This window comes from Notolabrus celidotus, chromosome 15 (assembly GCF_009762535.1).
Source record: "Notolabrus celidotus isolate fNotCel1 chromosome 15, fNotCel1.pri, whole genome shotgun sequence".
Taxonomy (NCBI): Eukaryota; Metazoa; Chordata; class Actinopteri; order Labriformes; family Labridae; genus Notolabrus; species Notolabrus celidotus.
This window is the reverse complement of record NC_048286.1, coordinates 4847686-4867125: the sequence shown is the minus strand read 5'-3', so window position 1 is coordinate 4867125 and position 19440 is coordinate 4847686. Positions and strand designations below refer to the sequence as shown.

General features: G+C 39.9%; 2 protein-coding genes across 9 annotated transcripts in view; both read right to left on the bottom strand.

The window, feature by feature from the left end:
- Positions 1-6039, bottom strand: part of LOC117826771 (contactin-associated protein-like 4) — a 275455-nt gene extending 269416 nt beyond the window's left edge. Inside the window, exon 1 of one of the 2 annotated variants that reach the window (XM_034703096.1) lies at positions 5441-6039. In XM_034703096.1, the coding sequence (XP_034558987.1) occupies positions 5441-5570 (130 nt within the window). In that variant the 5' untranslated portion in view covers positions 5571-6039. The remainder of the gene's footprint in view (positions 1-5440) is intronic. The other variant, XM_034703099.1, reaches the window with a different exon arrangement.
- Positions 6040-8087: 2048 nt separating this feature from the next.
- LOC117826779 (rho GTPase-activating protein 12-like) overlaps positions 8088-19440 on the bottom strand; it is an 88977-nt gene continuing 77624 nt past the window's right edge. For 5 of the 7 annotated variants that reach the window (XM_034703112.1, XM_034703114.1, XM_034703108.1 and 2 more), the window contains 9 exons: positions 18116-18217; positions 17851-17949; positions 17341-17443; positions 15789-15908; positions 15137-15235; positions 14909-14986; positions 12011-12145; positions 11461-11566; positions 8088-9418 (listed from right to left, as the gene is read on the bottom strand). In XM_034703112.1, coding sequence (XP_034559003.1) covers positions 9244-9418; positions 11461-11566; positions 12011-12145; positions 14909-14986; positions 15137-15235; positions 15789-15908; positions 17341-17443; positions 17851-17949; positions 18116-18217 — 1017 coding nt within the window. In that variant the 3' untranslated portion in view covers positions 8088-9243. The remainder of the gene's footprint in view (positions 9419-11460; positions 11567-12010; positions 12146-14908; positions 14987-15136; positions 15236-15788; positions 15909-17340; positions 17444-17850; positions 17950-18115; positions 18218-19440) is intronic. The other 2 variants (XM_034703110.1, XM_034703113.1) reach the window with 1 other exon arrangement.

Sequence of the window (19440 nt, the reverse complement as noted above, 5' to 3'; positions counted from 1 at the left end):
CCACCCAGCATCATGCAGGATCAGATTAATGTCGTTTAAAGGACATTATTTCCCTCTGATATGTAGAGAGGAAGAGGCATACAGAAAATATTTAACAACACTAAGTAACTTATTTCTCAAAACTGTCCTTACATACTATTATTGTACCTTTTACTTTAATCTCTGGTTATCTTAAATAAGCTTTGTTTCATTTTTGTATTGACCATCTCAGAGCTGTAAGGGGAGGAGTGATGAAGATGTTCATCAGGTAGACATTAAAGTCTAGTGATGATCACAAGATGATGATCATAAAGAGTTAATATCAGTAGTAGTTTTAATAATATGTCTGGGTAATAAGACAGATGTAGCCTTGGCTGTAAAATGAAATATAATGTGGTGTGATACCTAAAAGTAACTAAAAATATTGAACTAGTTTATAAGAAGAATTTAATGAGGATTTTTCTTTACTGAGAATAAAATTATACCCCTTATGTCTTCTCCTATCTATGTCTAAAAATACTGAAAACAACATAATTCTTCCACATTCCCCACTCTCACTGTGACCCCCAGAGTTTTGGCTGGCATGTGTCATAAGACCTGGCAACCCAACTTGGCACCAACAGGCATGTGCTAACCACTCTACCTGGCATACATGTTTGTTAGTCCTCACTACAGCGGCTCACTACCCTGCTTCTGTCTGCCACTCACTCTCTCATTCTCCTGCAAAATGTTTGTGTGACTTTATTTTACTGAGACTTCAAATTTAGAAACATTTAAAGTAATTTGACTTACATATGTGTTTCATTAATGTATTAATCTGCAGATTAGGGTTTTAAACGGACAGTGTTGCTAGGTTTAGGATGATTTTATGATACCCCAGAAAATCTCTCTGTTTTTCACTGTATGCTACCTACCTACCTACCTACCTACCTACCTACCTACCTACCTACCTACCTACCTACCTACCTACCTCAGTTTGATGGACTTTGTATCTACATGCCTTTAATAATGATAACCAACACACAAAGCAGCATCTTAAAGGAGTATTTCAGTGTTTTTAAAGTGGGTTTGTACGAGTAACATGTCACTTGTTGGTGGACTAGCCTACGCTAGGTTTCAGTTTTCTGCAGACGTCTGCCTCGTATTTGAACAATCTCTGAGAGTCTGACCCGAGCACTCATCACAGTGTGTGTGTCACTCCACAGAGAAATCTATCAGCACTTTACTTTGCTGTCAGAAAGCCAAATCATGTTGGCACTGTTTGTGGACGCACCAAAGAACTGGTGGCGTTTCTCGAGGGGAGGGGCGAGCAGCGTTTGTTACGGGAAGACTGGATATTCAAGATGTTCAAGTTTCTAAAAATAAAATGATACAAACAAGAGTGTGAGTCATGTTTAGGATCAGATCATATGATGGCACATATTTGCTGAGTCAGGGTGATGATGCACCTTCCTTTATTTGGCAAGGTAAGCAGGCGTGCAGACCTGCCAACACTCGTGATGTAAACGGGAGTCTACTGCTTTTTAACTTATTCTCCCACTCTACTCCAGAGTTGTTATTTCTCCCAACAATCTCCCTATTTCATGTTGATGTCAATCAAATGAGTGTCCCTCAACTTTTTCAAGAAGTCCTCTACTTGATCCTTATATTCAAAGCCCAAAAAACATCCACCCCTCCTCCCCCTGTAGAGGGTTTGATCCAAAAGCTGCTGCATGAGATTATTTCTGACAGCAGGTAAACACAGACACACAGGTAGACAGGTAGATCTGTGAAACCAGTAGCTGAAGTGTTCATTAGACGAGTTGTTCTGAGTTCAACAAACTTCTGCACTGTTTAAAGATTTGATCCATCCCTCATTAAAGGGGGTTAGCCCTGTTCGTGCTAGCTAACTTAAGTTGTGACGTGCAATTATGCAGCATCCTCTTTAAAGTTCATCAGGAGAGTTTAGAGCTGTGTGAATCTGATGACAGAGTGCTGACAGTGTCACTATCACAACATCACAGGTGAAGTTATTAATCACTAAACTCTACCTGATAACCTCAGGTGGAGATGCAGAGGAAGTCTCTTCCTTCTTTAAATAAAGAGCAGAAAGCAGCAGAGGCTGAGGATGCAGAGGTTACTGTAGGTCAGATAACATTTAGCTATAGGTAATAAATATGATTTAAAGGACCCAGATAAATGACTTTAAAAAGCACATAGAGATGTAGATTTGTGTTACAGACACTCCTGCATTCAAACTGTATTAAAATAATACTATGATGGTGTTAACATGAAAATGATTCACAACATAATCACATGTTTTATATTGTTGTATTAAAATTATTGATTGCACTAGTCTGTTTAACACCTAGGTGTTACAGGTCTTATGGATGGAGCTAACATCAGCCATTTAATCTGTATAGTCTGTGAATTACTCCACATGTGATATCAGTAATCTGAATCCACACAGCACCATGCAGGATCAGATTAATGTAGTTTAAAGGACATTTCCCTCTGATATGTAGAGAGGAAGAGGCATACAGAAAATATTTAAAATACAGAAAATAACATAATTTTTCCACATTCCCCACTCTCACTGTGACTCCCAGAGTTTTGGCTGGCATGTGTCATATGGCCTGGCAACCCAACTTGGCAACAACAGGCATGTGCTAACCACTCTACCTGGCATACATGTTTGTTAGTCCTCACTACAGCGGCTCACTACCCTGCTTCTGTCTGCCACTCACTCTCTCATTCTCCTGCAAAATGTTTGTGTGACTTTATTTTACTGAGACTTCAAATTTAGAAACATTTAAAGTAATTTGACTTACATATGTGTTTCATTAATGTATTAATCTGCAGATTAGGGTTTTAAACGGACAGTGTTGCTAGGGTTAGGATGATTTTATGATACCCAAAAAATCTCCCTGTTTTTCACTGTCCAATGTTGGCAGGTATGCTTGCTACCTACCTACCTACCTACCTACCTACCTACCTATTTATCTACCTACCTACCTACCTACCTATTTATCTACCTACCTACCTACCTTCCTATTTATCTACCTACCTACCTACCTACCTACCTACCTATTTATCTACTTATCTACCTACCTACCTACCTACCTACCTACCTACCTACCTACCTACCTACCTACCTACCTCAGTTTGATGGACTTTGTATCTACATGCTTTTAATAATGATAACTAACACATAAAGCAGCATCTTGAAGGAGTATTTCAGTGTTTTTAAAGTGGGTTTGTACGAGTAACATGTCACTTGTTGGTGGACTAGCCTACACACTCATCACAGTGTGTGTGTCACCCCACAGAGAAATCTATCAGCACTTTACTTTGCTGTCAGAAAGCCAAATCATGTTGGCACTGTTTGTGGACGCACCAAAGAACTGGTGGCGTTTCTTGTAAACACCGAGGGGAGGAGCGAGCGGCGTTTGTTACGGGAAGACTGGATATTCAAGATATGCACGTTTCTAAAAAATGAAATGGAGCTCACTCTGGGTGCTGCTCACAGCAAATAATGGTTCCAACACAGAGAGAAAGAGGAAGCAGAGTAGCTGCAGGTTTCTGTCTGAGGAACTCTTTGAACTCAGACTGGACTGTAGATTTTTACTGAATTAGTGCTAAACTGTGACAACACGGGGGAACGAGGAGAGGCTGCAGTCTCATTTTAAACCACAAATAGGAATGCAGCAGTCACAGTTTTCAACTCGTCTTTATTGGAGGAGATTTAAGAACAAGGTCTACACTTTTTAGGCTGTAACTGTCCTATCAGGCTTGGACCAGGTCTTAGTCATGCTGCAATAGGCTTAGACTGCTGGGGGACCTGACATGCACACGCACGTTACTGACTTAATGTACCCCCATTAAACTTACAAACCATATACTTTGAGGGGAATTTTCTTGGCACTCATAGGTTCCTCAAGATAAAAGGTTCAGAGGTTCCCAAACTTTACCATGCCAAGGCCCCCCCAAACAGCATTTATTTCTGGCCGGGGACCCCCCCTTTGCAAATCCACAGACAATGCTTCAAAATATGTAAAGAAACATCAACTTTTAGAATGTATTTTCTTACTTTTATTCACTTTTAAATAATTATTAACAAACATGTTGTTTAAAATGTTTTTCAATTAATAAATAAATAAAAATAATTAGATTATATTTTTTTCCCTTGCCTCCATTTTTCTGAGGCCCCCCCTAGCACCCCCTGGAGGGCCCCCACTTCGAAAATCACTGCCCTAACTAACTGATCACTTTTAATAATCCCTCCTAATTTAATCAATAATAGACCCAACACTATTTACTATGTATGTTAAGTTACACAAGATTGATTTACTGTTCTGCACTTTGAATTGCTTTGTATGTGTGATGGCTGGAGCCACACAGTGTTAACATCTTCCCAGCCACACTCTCATCTCACTTTTTACAAAATTAGTTTTAACTCCATAGACACTAAAGAGCTCATAGTGCCCTACTACCCCTCTAGAACGCTACGCCCCCAGCATGCAGGCCTGCTTGTCGTACCTCTCTAAAAGTAGTATGGGAGGTAGAAGCTTCAGTTATCAGGCCCCTCTCCTTTGGAATCATCTACCAGTCAGGGTCCGGGAGGCAGACACCCTCTCTACTTTTAAGAGTAGGCTTCAAACTTTCCTTTTTGATAATGCTTATAGTTAGAGCTGGATCAGGCTTGGACCAGCTCTTAGTTATGCTGATATAGGCTTAGACTGCCGGGGGAGGGACTGGCTCACTTACTTTAGCTTTCCCTGTGCCATTAAAGTTACTAACCATAGACCTTTCTAGAGTCCCTGAGCTCCCAATTGTCTCGTAGGTTTCTCTGGATCTCTGCCGTAGACGTCCTGCTGCTGTGGACGTGTCAGACTCCAGCTGCTACAACTACTACTATCTGTCTCATCAGTATCATCTCTCTCTCTCTCTTATTCTCCTCTATCCCTCTTTCCAACCCCAACACAGTCTCAGCAGATGTGTGTCTAACATGAGTCTGGTCCTGCTGGAGGTTTCTGCCTGTTAAAGGAAGTTTGTCCTTGCCACTGTAACTAGCTTAATACTGCAAAGTGATCTGCTCATGGTGGATTAGGATGAGATCAGACTGAGTCCTGTCTGTAAGATGGGACTGGATCTTATCCTGTCTTGATGTTGGGTCTTTGTTAATAATAGAACATAGAGTACGGTCTAGACCTTCTCTGTTTGGAAAGAGTCTTCAGATAATGTTTGTTGTTCAACCGTTACGTACTGAACTTTTCCTCAGCTTCAAGTGAAAATATAAGAAATACTCAGAATTAACATCAAACTACAATTCAAGTTCTCAAAACAGAGAGAATGGGCTTCCTGTAGCTTAATCCCAGTTTAAGCCTTGAGCTAGCTTGTAGTGTAAGGTTCAAAACGAAACAGTTTTATCTCGGAATAACTTCCTACAATATTAAAAAGAAAGTCAAATAACGTTGCTCACCTTTCCTGGGGTTGAAATGTGCCTCCAAAGGATGTTCAGCCTCTTGAGTGAAGTGGTTAGCAGCTAGGCTAACAAGCGTTAGCATTAGCTTAAATCCCAAATGTGAGTGTATTTTATCCTGGCCCGTCATGTCGAAAAAAATCCCCTCCAGAAACGTTTGTGTAACTTAATTCAGCTGCCTGTTCTCCATTACAGAGTAAAAAGATGTATGTTTCACTATTATGTGTCAAAAGAGGCTACGAGGCCTTTTGGCTAGCTCCACAGACAAGCTAACGTTAGCTTAAACCTGTTGCATCAAACTAACATCTTTTAAATGTATTCCTTTAAAAGCTGGCGGATACGTTTCGATATACGTTTATAGTTTAAGCTACCCCTCATAATATGGAGTCATTTTTATAAGATAGCACAACCAGGTGCAACATAAAGGTGAGGAGTAGCTAACTGCCTCTGGCATTATCTTGAGCTGTCACTTCTGAAGGTGCACATCAGCAGGACAGTCCCAGGTGTATTTCATGACTCTTTAGGTAAGGCTTCATTCCAGGTAGCTAGATAAGAGGTCAAGGACCCTCATGTGTATGCTGACTCCTTAATGAAGCAGAGCCATCATATTAATTGCTCCTTTTGTTCTAAAAAGTCTCCTTTTCAGAAGGTTTATTAATCTGCCCACTGTTTAAGAAAAGAGTCAGACTGTTGCTCATGTAATAAAGATTTTACTCATTTCCAAAGGTTAATTGTAGTCATTAAAATGTGTGTTATAGAGTCGTTACAGCAAAGAAGTCTCTATTTGGTTCATACACCATTGTACTGAATCATCTTAGAGTTGCCACCCGTCCCGTTTTTCCCAGAATTGTTTTTTCACCAGCTGTCCAGGGAAAATAAAAATCTCCCGGGACACAATTTGCCCTGTTTTTTTGAGGGAAAATACAAAAACTTCATTTGATTTCCTTCATTCTGTAGTCTAGAAAGGTCCCCAGTGCTTCTGCGGCTATTTAGAATTGTCTCTGTTTTCTACCCGCCCAAGTGCTCAAAGCGGCTCAAGCAGGGAGGGAAACTTGACCGAAGAGAGACAGCAAGCTGAATTGGCCGACGTACTCCACGCTGAGGTCTTCTTTTCACCAACTTTTGGCATCTCCATTTGAAATGGGAGGAGAGTCGACTGACGAGGAAGGAGATGGAGCAAATACATGCAAGAGACCAGCACGAAAAAAACGATGTACTAGTTACAATCCTGACTGGGTGACACTGTCAGAGTTTGAATGGGTACAGCTGACCCAGGGAGACAATTTTTCCGCCACATGCGTTTTGTGTCCGGGGAAAATCTCTGTAAAATCTGAAGGGACAAACACATTGGAAATTCACGCAAAAACAAAAAAGCATCAAGCTGTGGGATCAAACAAACAAAAACAGGCAGCCATCGCAACTTTTATGACCAAAAAAGGTTCACCAGAAGAAGACAAGGTTGCAGAGCTTACCAGTGTCCTATGTCCACATTTTATGTTCATTTGGTCAGTCTGAACTGGTAATAGTGGACGAGCCCTCCGCCCCAAACAGTTGAGTGTCCCTTTTTTTGGCAACCCTACATGTGTTATCCATCGTCTTCAAATGCTTCATGAAACATTAAGATCACACGTGCTCCAGTGTCTTTAAGAGGGATGATGGATGAGTTGCATATATCCTTAATGAAAATGTACGTCCATGCACAAAAATGCTTGACATAGGAAGGAAATTAGTGAGATATTAAGACTTCTAAAAACCAAAGTATATCTCCAAGCTATGAAAACAATTTCAGTATGTTAACTTCCTAAATGTAACTTATTGCACATTTTTAAATCAAATTGTTTACATATAAAGTCAATTTAATTCAATTATGACAAGATTATAATGCAGTTTTCTAAGTTAATTGTTCAATAAGATAAAGTTATTACAGCAAATAAATATTTTACCTTTATATAAAGGGTTATAGTGTGTCAATGATTATTATAAACGCAAGACAAATGACTCGACATCTCAAAATATGCACTACCAGTCATAGTTTGGAAACACCTTCTCATTCAAGGGTTTGTATTTATTTTAATTATTGTAAACACTGTAGATTAATACTGAAGACATCAAAACTATGAAAGAACATATATGGAATTATTGAATGAACAAAAAAGTGTTAAACAAAGCAGAATATGTTTTATATTTTAGATTCTGTAAAGTAGCCCCCTTTTCCCTTCATGACAGCTTTGCACACTCTTGGTATTCTCTCAGTCTGCTTCATGAAGTGGTCTCCTGGAATGGTTTCTAATTAACATGAGCCTTGTCAAGAGGTCATTTGTAGAATGACTTGCCTTCTTAATGTGTTTGAGACCATCAGTTGTGTTGTTCAGAGGTAGGGTTAGTACACAATGGATAGCCCTATTTGACTACTGTTGTAATCCTGATTATGGCAAAACCAGATTATTTCATAGTTTTGATGTCTTCAGTATTAATCTACAATGTTGAAAATAATTAATATAAATAAAAACCATTGAATGAGAAGGTGTGTCCAAACTTTTGACTGGTAGTGTAATTAAATATTTTTTCTTTTCATTTATTGAGTGATTTGTGAATAGAAATGTGCCAATAAGATAAAAAACAACACAGAAATGTCTCCTTTGGAAAGTGTGTTATTAGAGGTCTTTATTCCAGTTTGTTAAAGCCAACAGTTACATTCACAATCCTAACCTCCACATCCTTTGTGCTCCTCCATCACTCCTCTGTTGGTTAACCCATGCTCACAAAATAGTGATTTCTCCCTCTTAAATTCATAACACTCCAGGCATACGTACTTATATTTACTATTTGTACAATACATCGTCATTAAATCCATTCATTCATCCGTCCACCACTCCCCCCATCCACATGCACACACATAAACACTGTACAGATGTATCAATGGAGTCATGTTCAGAGGCCTGAACATTTAATATCCACAACTCAAGGAAAGACACAGATGAGTACCTTTATTTGTTTATCAAGCTGATGTCAAGATGATTTGTTCTTAAAGCCAAATGGAGAAGGTGGAGTGCATTTATACATGTTACAGAAGAATAAGAAGCTCTAATGTGTTCAGAGGACCCCGGGTCGAGTGTTTCAGGGTGTAGAAGCAGACTCAGATGGGGGATGGAAAGAGGTAGAAGGGGGATAAAACATTTTTTTTTAAAGAAAGGGAGCAAAACATGTTCCTAAAAGACATCCCTTCTTCTCCTTGTTCTAAGAGTTTCTTCTTTTAGTGTCTAAACGTTTAAAGCAAAGCACAGCAGTTTGTTTTTTTTCCCAGTGCGTTCTAAAATATACAGTACAGTACAAACAGGGGGCACCTCCACCTCCACCACCCAATACTGACGCCTCCTCTGTAGTCCAGGCTGCTGAGGCTCAACCCTCTGCAGCTCCTTTGGTCTCGGTCAGTCTGTGCAGTAGTTAGAAGCTTGTTCTGCCTGTGATTCAGCTTCAGGAGTCCAGTGTTGAGACAGGAAGACGTCACCTTTTGCAGTAAAGTGGCACAAACGAAGCTGCAGGACAAACAAGAGACTGAAAAGTGCAAAGTCTAAAACTGTTGGTCGCATATTTTTTTTAACATCTATGTTTTGGTTCGTGACATATTCGCGTGGCTTTGGTCCGGATATTGCGAGCTTTGGAGAAGCCGGTGACCACAGGATGTTGTTTGAGATGAAGAAGAAGAAGCAGCGGCTCTTGGACCAGCTGGATCGCGACACAGCCCAGGTCAGGCCAGGCTGGGTGAGGAAAAAAAACAAAGACGCTTGTCCTCCATAGTCTCTCTACCTGCCGAAAATGTTCTCGTACTCCAGCAGTATTAGCTCTACTATCTGGTTCTGGTAGACCATGTGGACCGCCATGTTCCAGGTCTCTGTTTCAGGCCGCAGCAACGTAGGGCCGAACACGATGGCCACGCTCTGGGTGGTCATGCGGTTCTCCTCTCCGTGGTCAATCACCCTGGAGGAAGAGTAGACGTAGGATCAAATACAAGATGATAAAGGATGATAATGATCAAACAGAACTGTTAACGATTCAATTTTATCTCAGCGGAGAAATCACGAGTTACTCAGCAAATCTGTCCTCCTGAAAACCAAAACCTGACTTATCCAGAAAGATGCTAAATACTCAATCATTCCTGCTACGAAGGTTAAAATATGATGCTTTTCACTAGTTATAAGGTTGTAAGTTCAATATATTGGACACTAAGGCTGCAGGCTGAACCAAACAAGACATCTCCACTTTGGAAAAACCTCCCTGAGGGGATGAGGCACGCAGAGTCACCGACAACTTTTCAATCTCTTCTTAAAACCAATTTTTACAGACTTGCTTTTATGTGACTTCATCCTTCTAATTGTTTTTACTTCTATTTATTTATTTTTAGTTTTTATCCAACTAACAAATTGTTTTCAATTTTATTTGATTACTTATTGTTTTTATTTATTTTTTCTCATTTATTATTTTAATGTCCCTAAATGATCCTTTTCACTTTTACTAATTTTACTCTTATTCTGAAAACCTTTTTTATTGTCCTTTTAATGCTTTTATTTACTTATCCATTTTTATTTTCATTTTATTTATCTTTGAGTCAAAGATACATCCTCAGATACGCTGGGACACATCATCAGTGATGTTCCTGAGGTCATCGGGTGTTTCGGGTCTCGCAACATCATACACCCTCTCTCAGGTGACCCAGCCTGGGTTGATCAGACCCTGGCTTGTGTCCCAACAGCACTTGCCCATGGCTCACTCCTCCTGAGCCACAGCCATCTGAAGGCCCTCTCCGTTGCCTCCATGGCAGACTTGATGGCTTTCCTCTTGGCAGCCCCAGTGATCCCAAGCAGTGTGTAGACCCTACACACTGACTGACCAGCAAATCCTCTGCACCCCACTTCAATGGGCTCACAACGAGTCTTGCATCCCTTTCTCCTACACTGCTCTGAAAAACCTCTTAAACAGTGATTTATTGCAGGGGTTGCCAAAGTGTGGGTTGGGACACCCTGGGGGTGAGATGTCTTCCAGAATGTTTTTTTTTTTTTAAGTTATCTAAAAATGTGTATTGTCATTATTATTATTTATTTTTGTTTATTTACCTTGTTTTCTAATGCTTATCTTCCTTTTTGTTTGTACTGTTAATTATGATTATTCCTTTATTATCATTATTATGTTTGAATTTTTTGATTTTTTCTTCTCTTTGTTGGTTTTGTATTACTTATATATAATTTGTTAAATTGTGGTGAACAAAGAAATATTGAAACAATGCAATAAATAAGTTGAATGACAAAAGTCATCTAAAAATAGTACATTTTACCAATTACAGTAAAAAATATGGACAAAAATAGTAGCTAAGCTTGAAATAAAACCTTGAAAATAGAAAGTGTAATGAGTTTTCTGCCTTTCTTTTTTCCAGATGACTCCTAAGTTTAGAGTTAGTGAACAGTTAATTATCAAAAGCATCAGTAGCAGCAGGTTAATTCATAACAGCACAGGAAACACAGACACATGCTCATATAGGTAGGGTCGTTTTCTGCAGACCAGCTAAATGAAGCCACATTAAACCACTTGGAGGGACAGTGGGGGTCGCAAGTCTTTGGAACCTATATTTTGGGGGTCACGGGCTGAAAAGTTTGAGAACCCCTGATTTATTTCTGTTTAATTTACGTGTATTTTTTTTTAACCTCACATTGTATTCTGTTTTGCATTGTTAAAATTCCTCCTCCCTGTCTGTCAAAAGGTTTACTTTATGATTTGAACCATGCTTTGTTTGTCAAAGAGCATCACTGCAAGCTCTGGAGCTTTTGCCTACATTTTTGACTAATTCCTGACATATTGCATACAGACAAACATCTAGAAATGAAAAAGAAATAACCAGACATGACAGATGAATCATCAGTGCAGCCCTTCTCTGTTTGTATCCTGCCCTATCTGCCTGTGTCAGTAATGATTTCATTGTATTTTTGCAGCTCTGATGTGTGATTTGAGAAACATAGTGTCATTCGTACTTCCTCAGGTGTTTGAAGAGAGCCTGCATGGTGTCCTGGTTGGGCTTGGGGAGCTGTCTGACCAGCTCTTTGATGGACTGGACTCGATGCTTGTATTCTGGAAGCTCTGCAGACAAAAACACAAGACGTGTTAAAGCACGGGAGAACAATCTGTGTTTCAAAGTGTAGCTCGATGCCAGTGATTTATAGGATTGGACAACATTTGGTGTTTGTTTTTCCCAGGGTGCTTAATCACTTGTTCAGTGGGGCTTAAGATCTGTGGTTCATGCATGATTTCACAAGGTTTTCGACTACAGTTATTGACTTCAAATCACCATCTGGACAATAAAATCAAAGATGCAGGCTGCTCCATCAGGGCCTTTTAACTCTGAAACCCACAGTGAGGAGAATCTTTACAAAAAGATGGATAGAGTTTTGCAGGCTCTCACTCTTCTTTTGAAATTAAGAGGGTAATCACATGCTTAGTAACACAGACGGTGGATTTGCATCAGACTGAGTTAATACAAGAACAAACACGGATATCTGTTCTACTGCTGTGTGAGACACGTACTGATGGAGCTGACAAAGTCATGGAAGAAGGCATAGGTGAAGAGAGGCTCCGGCAGCTCCCTGAAGTACATCTTTAGAGCTCCGGTGGTCACGTGGATGTCCTCCCACTTTGAGTCTGCCAGGTTCACCTTTTCATCTAGACACACAAACAAAGCGTCAGTCAGAGAGATGTTCAGACACACTCAGAACAGATTACATAACACAGAAACTATAGCTACGTTTTCACTTCTCCATCTGAGACAGGCTGACAAAGACAGGGCCTTGGGGAGTTCTGGGAGGACCACTGGGTGTATCCAGCAGTTTGTGATGAAGCACATCATGCCACTTTCTGTTCTGTGTGCCGCTTTATTAACAGCCTGGTTAGTGATTTGAACCAAAACCGGTCTGAATTTTATAATGCAGATTCCACCACTGCAGGGACTTTCCCCAGGGGCTTTGTTGTTTGGAGGAACTCTTTAAGGACAACGGTTTAAGTTAAACTCTGGACTTTATTTCAACCCTCCACAGCGTCCAGCTCTGGAGGTACAGGAACTCTAGGAGGGGGCTTACAGATGAAAACACCTTTGATAGGCTGCAGTAATGCACAAATAGTGATACCTGTTTTACACGACATTATTCTTATTGTATATCATTGCAATAATATCCTACAGAAGCGAATTGCATTCACATGAGAAAAAAGCCCAACTCTGCTCTGTTTCTCTGAATTAACAAGATAACCGGAGTCTGAGTTACACTCCGTGAGGACCAGTATGTTCAGAAATTGTCTAAATGTGTCTTGGCTTAAAGAATTTCAAATGCATAAATGTACAATACCAGTAAAAAGTTTGGAAACACCTTCTCCTTCAAGGGTTTATCTTTATTTGAATTATTTTAACACTGTAGATTAATACTGAAGACATCAACACTATGAAAGAACATATTGGAATTATTGAATGAACACAAAAGTGTTAAACAAAGCAGAATATGTTTTATATTTTAAATTCTGTAAAGTAGCCCCCTTTTTCCTTCATGACAGCTTTGCACACTCTTGGTATTCTCTCAGTCTGCTTCATGAAGTGGTCTCCTGGAATGGTTTCTAATGAACATGAGCCTTGTCAAGAGGTCATTTGTAGAATGACTTGCCTTCTTAATGTGTTTGAGACCATCAGTTGTGTTGTTCAGAGGTAGGGTTAGTACACAATGGATAGCCCTATTTGACTACTGTTGTAATCCAGATTATGGCAAAACCAGATTATGTCATAGTTTTGATGTCTTCAGTATTAATCTACAATGTTGAAAATAATTAATATAAATAAAAACTATTGAATGAGAAGGTGTGTCCAAACTTTTGACTGGTGGTGTATATCCATGAAGCATGCTGTATTTGCTCAGCTGATTCTGGAAAGATGCTGCAAAGTGCAGCAAATCAGAACGAGTCTCACGACTAAACACCTGCAAAGTCCTCAGGTGACCGGGCAGAGCTGAGAATATCATATATGTTACTTAAGGACACGAGTATCCCCCAACGTCTAAAACCCAAAGTAGATAAAACTGTATTAAACTGAAAAACCGGGGCATGTGTAGGCTACTTCCTTGTGCTGCCTTAAAGGTGACATATCATGCAAAATTGACTTTTTAATGGTTCTCTACCTGAAATATGTGTCCCTGGCATGTCTACAAACCCCCCGAGAATGAAAAAAATCCATTCTGCCCCTGTTCTGATTTCTCCACCTTTCTGTAAATGTGTGTGAAACGAGATGTTTCAGACTTCTGTGTTTTTGTTACGTAACAACAATATCCGGTCTGTCACGGAGTCAGAGCTCGGAGCTTGTTCAGCCCATAGACTGTATAAAATAATACTGAATCCCTCCTCCGTTTTTCATTACCTGCACAAATGTGTGCTAACAAGGAGCTTAGGAGGGAGGCATGCTAGTTGTAGGCTGTCTTAATAAACACAAAGGTCGGTTTTACTCCCCACGTCTGCAGATTTGAAGATCTAGTGGATGATTTTTATTTATCATGGATAAGTGCTAGCGCTAATTAGCATAGCCACATAGCTACATGTTCATAGCTGTAGCTGTGTACCAAGACACACGTCGACATACTGACAAATAAAACAACAAGAAACACTAAATCTGTGACCAATCCTTCAGAAAGGTCCTGCTGTCTTTCTGGTAGAGGTCGGTTTTACTCCCCATGTCTGCAGATTTGAAGATCTAGTGGATGATTTTTATTTGTCATGGATAAGTGCTAGCGCTAATTAGCATAGCCACATAGCTACATGTTCATAGCTGTAGCTGTGTACCAAGACACACGTCTACATACTGATAAATATAACAACAAGAAACACTAAATCTGTGACCAATCCCTCAGAAAGGTCCTGCTACAGGCGCCTCTCCGTCAGGATCAGATTCTGGATCAGATTCAGAGGGTTGAAGTAACGTAATCTCTGAGCAGCCGTGTATATTCAGCCAACATATAAACATTAGATCAACGTGCTGGAGAGCCGAGGCACATCCACTTCCTGAGGGGGCGTGGTCAGAGGGAAAACAGAGTGTTCTGAGGAGGACTGAAGAAGAGGGCTTTTCAGGCATGCCAAAATCTGATTTCAAAGTGTTTTTTTGAGCATAAACTTTAAAGACATGTTTTGGGGACCTCTTAGACCAATATATATTGATGAAAAAAGCGTGATATGTCACCTTTAAAGGGGCTATTGGGATTTTACTTTAGCGGTATGTCCTTAATTCAGAAAAACAGCTGAAAAATTGTCCTCATCTTTGAGAATCAGACCTCAACAGACTTTCATCATAGTTGTAGTTTTCCTGGGACTTAAAGTTCTTGGTGCATTGGGTGGACACGTCTCATATTAATGGCTTGAACATGCTAAATGCTAGGCTAGCTCCAGAAAGTCGTCACTTACCATGATTAACAGCGAAGCGTAGTTTTTGTATGACAGCGAGGTTTCCACTGACTCTGTACAGCCCGTCGACACACAGACCTGCAGAGAAAACATCCATATCAGGTCAGTGAGATCTTTAAATGACCCTGACACGACTCGTGTTATCATGAGGCAGTAAACCAACACCCACTTTTACGAGAGGCAGATCAGAAACTCATGTTCTAACTACAGTTTCACACATGAACCCACCGTTGTTCTCCACGTGGTCGATGGACATCCGGACAAAGCTGGGCACCGTGTCGCTCTCTCTGTGACACAAGCTGGAGAGGCTGCAGCCGAACACCTGATCTGAAACACAAAGATAGAAGAGAAACAAAGTCAGGAAACAAAGTCAGGAAACGGAGTCACGAAGCAGTCCAAAGTCCTTGTTTTTCTCTTCAGTGTGTGTTTTATCTACGCTCAGATCTTAACAACGTCCTGCAAACCTCCCCGTGTTTTATTAGCTTCTATTAGAGATAAAAGCAAGGAGCATTTACTTCTCTCAACTAAGACTGAATAATACTTCTTCCCTGGTTAATTACAACAAAGCTACAAACCTAATGGCTCATTTGAGGGCAAAAGATGCACATATATCGTTGAGATAAGGAGAAAAATTATGTAACCACTATGATTCCTCTCTTATAAAGCTTTCTGTGGTCAAAAAAGGAAATAATAGTACAAACTGATGCCACAAATTAAGAGGGTTATCCTTCAGAGGCATCATATTTAGTTTTTAAAAAGAAGTGATCAAACTGTGAGCTTTGCAGCCTCTGACATCTTCTAAACCTCCCTTGAATCCGAAGAAACAAAAGATGTAGACATATCTGTGTTTTTAAGGTATCCGCTGTTGCTGCCCACTCACCTTTGATGTACCCCTTGTCTCTGACGGCCTGCAGGGTCGGGCGGCGGGTCAGGAACTTCTTCAGCTTGTGCCTGGTCTTCTTGTTGTCCGAGCCGTCCATGCTGGTGGAGGTCTTCATGGCTGCAGAGGACAGGTGAGAAAGGACAGTGTTGTCCACCACTCGTCTCAACACACTGATCGCCATGACGGACGCTCGGGAATGAAACTGACGTGAGGTTGTTTTGAAGATTTAGAGGAAAGGACTCGGGAGGCTGAGCCAAGCAGACACTTTGTACTTTCACTTTCAGGCTCAGATAATAAACTCTGATAATCTTGAGAGAAGTTCTGCTGTAAGATTTCCTCATTTCAAATCGATCAAACTCAAAACTTTGTCTTTTAATGACTATTTTCTTTCCCCCTGAACTACGTGCGTTTCGACCGGTGGACCCAGGGTCTAAATTTAGTTAAGGGGTAGTTAATCTCCCCCTAAAAAGCCCTTGCTAGATGGGTAGTACTTTTCAAAGGTCCCAAGACTTTCGGGGGGCAGGGCCTGCAATGCTGAACGTGTCTGATTGGTAGATTAACCTCAGTGTTTTTATTCCGCCCGCCGTCCACAATAACATCACACACATCTGTGATTCACTTGATTTCTCTTTCTTTCATTAGTTTTTATTTGTTCTATCTTTTTTGTATGTGTGTGTACTTTTCAAAAGAAGAAGCTGTGATTCTCTTGATTTAGCAGCTTGTAACAGTAGTCTTCTCTCAGTCTACAGTGAATGTGTCTCTCCCGGTGTTCCAGTTTTAAAAGTGACCCTGTAAACTGGAGACCTTCAGCTAACCGTGTCAGTGTTTGTGGAGTTTACACAGCTGTTGAAACACAGAGGGAGTTCCTGGGAATGCAAAATAGTTTAGTTTTTATTAAGATTTCAAAATATTCTCATCAGATATTTAATGATCGTCTAAGGACGTTTATGAGGGATGCATCCGGCTGAGAGTCTCCAGTTAACAGGGTAGCAGTTTAAACCAAAACACCGGCTGATCTCTGCCACGGCTTTTTGAGTTCAAAAGGATTTTAAAGCCGTGTTGAAACGTCTTTGCTCCTCGCGCTTATCTCCTCTCACGTGTTGATTCAGTGAATCCATCTGTGATGAAATATAGCACCATCTAAAACAGCGCCAGCTGAGTCTCTTCATGCTAACAGGCTAACTGTTGTGTTGCTCATAATGATACCTGCCTGTCCGTCTGCTTCTATGGTGTCATCTGTGATGAATGACATTCCTCTTTTTTTTATTGCCCTATACTGGTCTGGTGGTGTAGTGCATTTACTTTTATTTCCTCCATACGTCACTGGCCTGTTTTACACAATCTACCCGGAACTTCAGCCCGTGGTCGAAACGCAGACAACAATGGTGGCACAGGAACCTTTTAGTTCAGGGTAAAGTAGTTCTGGGGGCTAAAAGACCCCGGAACTCTTGGTCCAAATGCACCTTAAGAAGCATCTTTTAATCACTGCAAACATGTTCATGCATTTATGTACAGACGTACATGTGTCCTCTTTAAACACATCGCATACCTCTACCTTTCTTTGAGTCTCTGTGCTCCTTCTCCTTGTCATGTTTCTCCAGACCAGGTGACTCCGGCATGTCCTCCTCTATGGCCTCATCAGACTCCCAGGCCTGAGACACACAAACACACACACACACACACACAGATTTAAGTTATTGGCTGTAAAAACGTTTATCTAGTGCGCTTGTTGACTCCTGAAGGAAGCTACAAACTTAATCGGTGGTTTGCAACAAAGTCAAAGTGATTCAAGGAAATCAAACTTGAGAATGATCACAGTAAACACTAGTCATCTAATGACATTTTTTGATAATAGAAGCAACATTTTTATAACCATTTGAGCAATTTTCTCTACAAAAATCAGCTCCTATCATTCATGTTGCATCGAGGTGTGATATATGGTTTATAAGAATGTATGAAAGTGAAAACTTGAGACAGAGATCAGAAATTTGGGGTACTTTTGTTATTACTATTGCTCAGGTTTCTATGCTCTGATTGTAGTAAAGGTTTTGGTTCTCACATGAGTGCTGATGGTGTCCTGCAGTGCTCTGAACCAATCGTTGACCACGCCGTCGTTTTCGGACTGGATCAGCAGCTCCGTGCCCTGCCGAGTCTTCACCTGCAGCAGAGAGAGACACACACAAACATCATCATGTGCACTCTGATTGGTCTGTTAGTTCAACAAATATAAAACTTTAGAAATTATTATCTGTTATTTTCACATGAAGACAGGAGCATCTTTAATGTGTGTGAGTCAGAACCACAACAGAAGAAAGCTCTCTCACCTCTATAACATGCTTCTTGCTGGACTTATCCTTCGAAGCCCACTCCACAGAGCCGCCCCTCAGATCCACAGTGAACTCAGGTTTGGACTGACTCCCTCCAAACTGAAGAGAGAGGGGAAATAAATCACAGCAGACAAAAATAAAACACCATTAGCCTTTATGGGGTAGTTTTTTCAGCTTTAAAACATGCAACAGTTTGTGTAGAGGTGGAAACACATTTCTCATCAACTGATCTGAAAACTTTGGAACTCAAGGATGAAGTTGGAGCTTCACATTTGAACTTTAGAAACTGATTTGAACTGTTAAAAATAACAAATCTTTATGATATGTTTTAGTTGCTGCAAGTAGACTTTTTGTTGTCGAGCATATCTATGTCGGACTGTAATACTTGTTAGACTCGAACAAGCAAAAAACCTGCCAGGGACTACGCATTGAAATTTGCCTTATGACTAACTTTGGCATATTTACATGGATGCTATGCTGAAATGTTCATTAATATGCACTGTCCCTTTCAGGGCGCCGGTGGCCTAGTGGTCTAAGTGCGCCCCATGTACATAGGCGAAAATCCTCGTTGCAGAGGTCACAGGTTCCACTCCTGGCCGCAACCATTTGCTGCATGTCTTCCCCCACTGTCTACTCCCCCTGTTTCCTGTCTCTCTTCAGCTCTTCTATCAAATAAAGGTGAAAAAGCAACCAAATTTAACTTAAAATATATATATATATACATGCACTGTCCCTTTAAATAAATATATAAATAGATAAATAAATACATATTTACTGTCCCTTTAAATAAATATATATATGCACTGTCCCTTTAAATAAATAAATGAATAAATTAATTAATATGCACTGTCCTTTTAGATAAATAAATATATTTGCACTGTCCCTTTAAATAAATATACACTGTCCCTTTAAATAGATAAAAACATAAATTAATAAATATATATGCACTGTCCCTTTAAATGAATATGCACTATCCCTTTAAATGAATATACACACTGTCCCTTTAAATAAATAAATATACACTGTCCCTTTAAATAGATAAAAACATAAATTAATACATATATATGCACTGTGCTTTTAAATAAATTAATAAATAATTACACTGTCGCTTTAAATAAATAATTACACTGTCGCTTTAAATAAATAAATAAATATGCACTGTCCATATACATTACAAAACAAATAAATACATATACATTGTCCCTTTAAATAAATAAATATACACTGTCCCTTTAAATAGATAAAAACATAAATTAATACATATATATGCACTGTGCTTTTAAATAAATTAATAAATAATTACACTGTCGCTTTAAATAAAT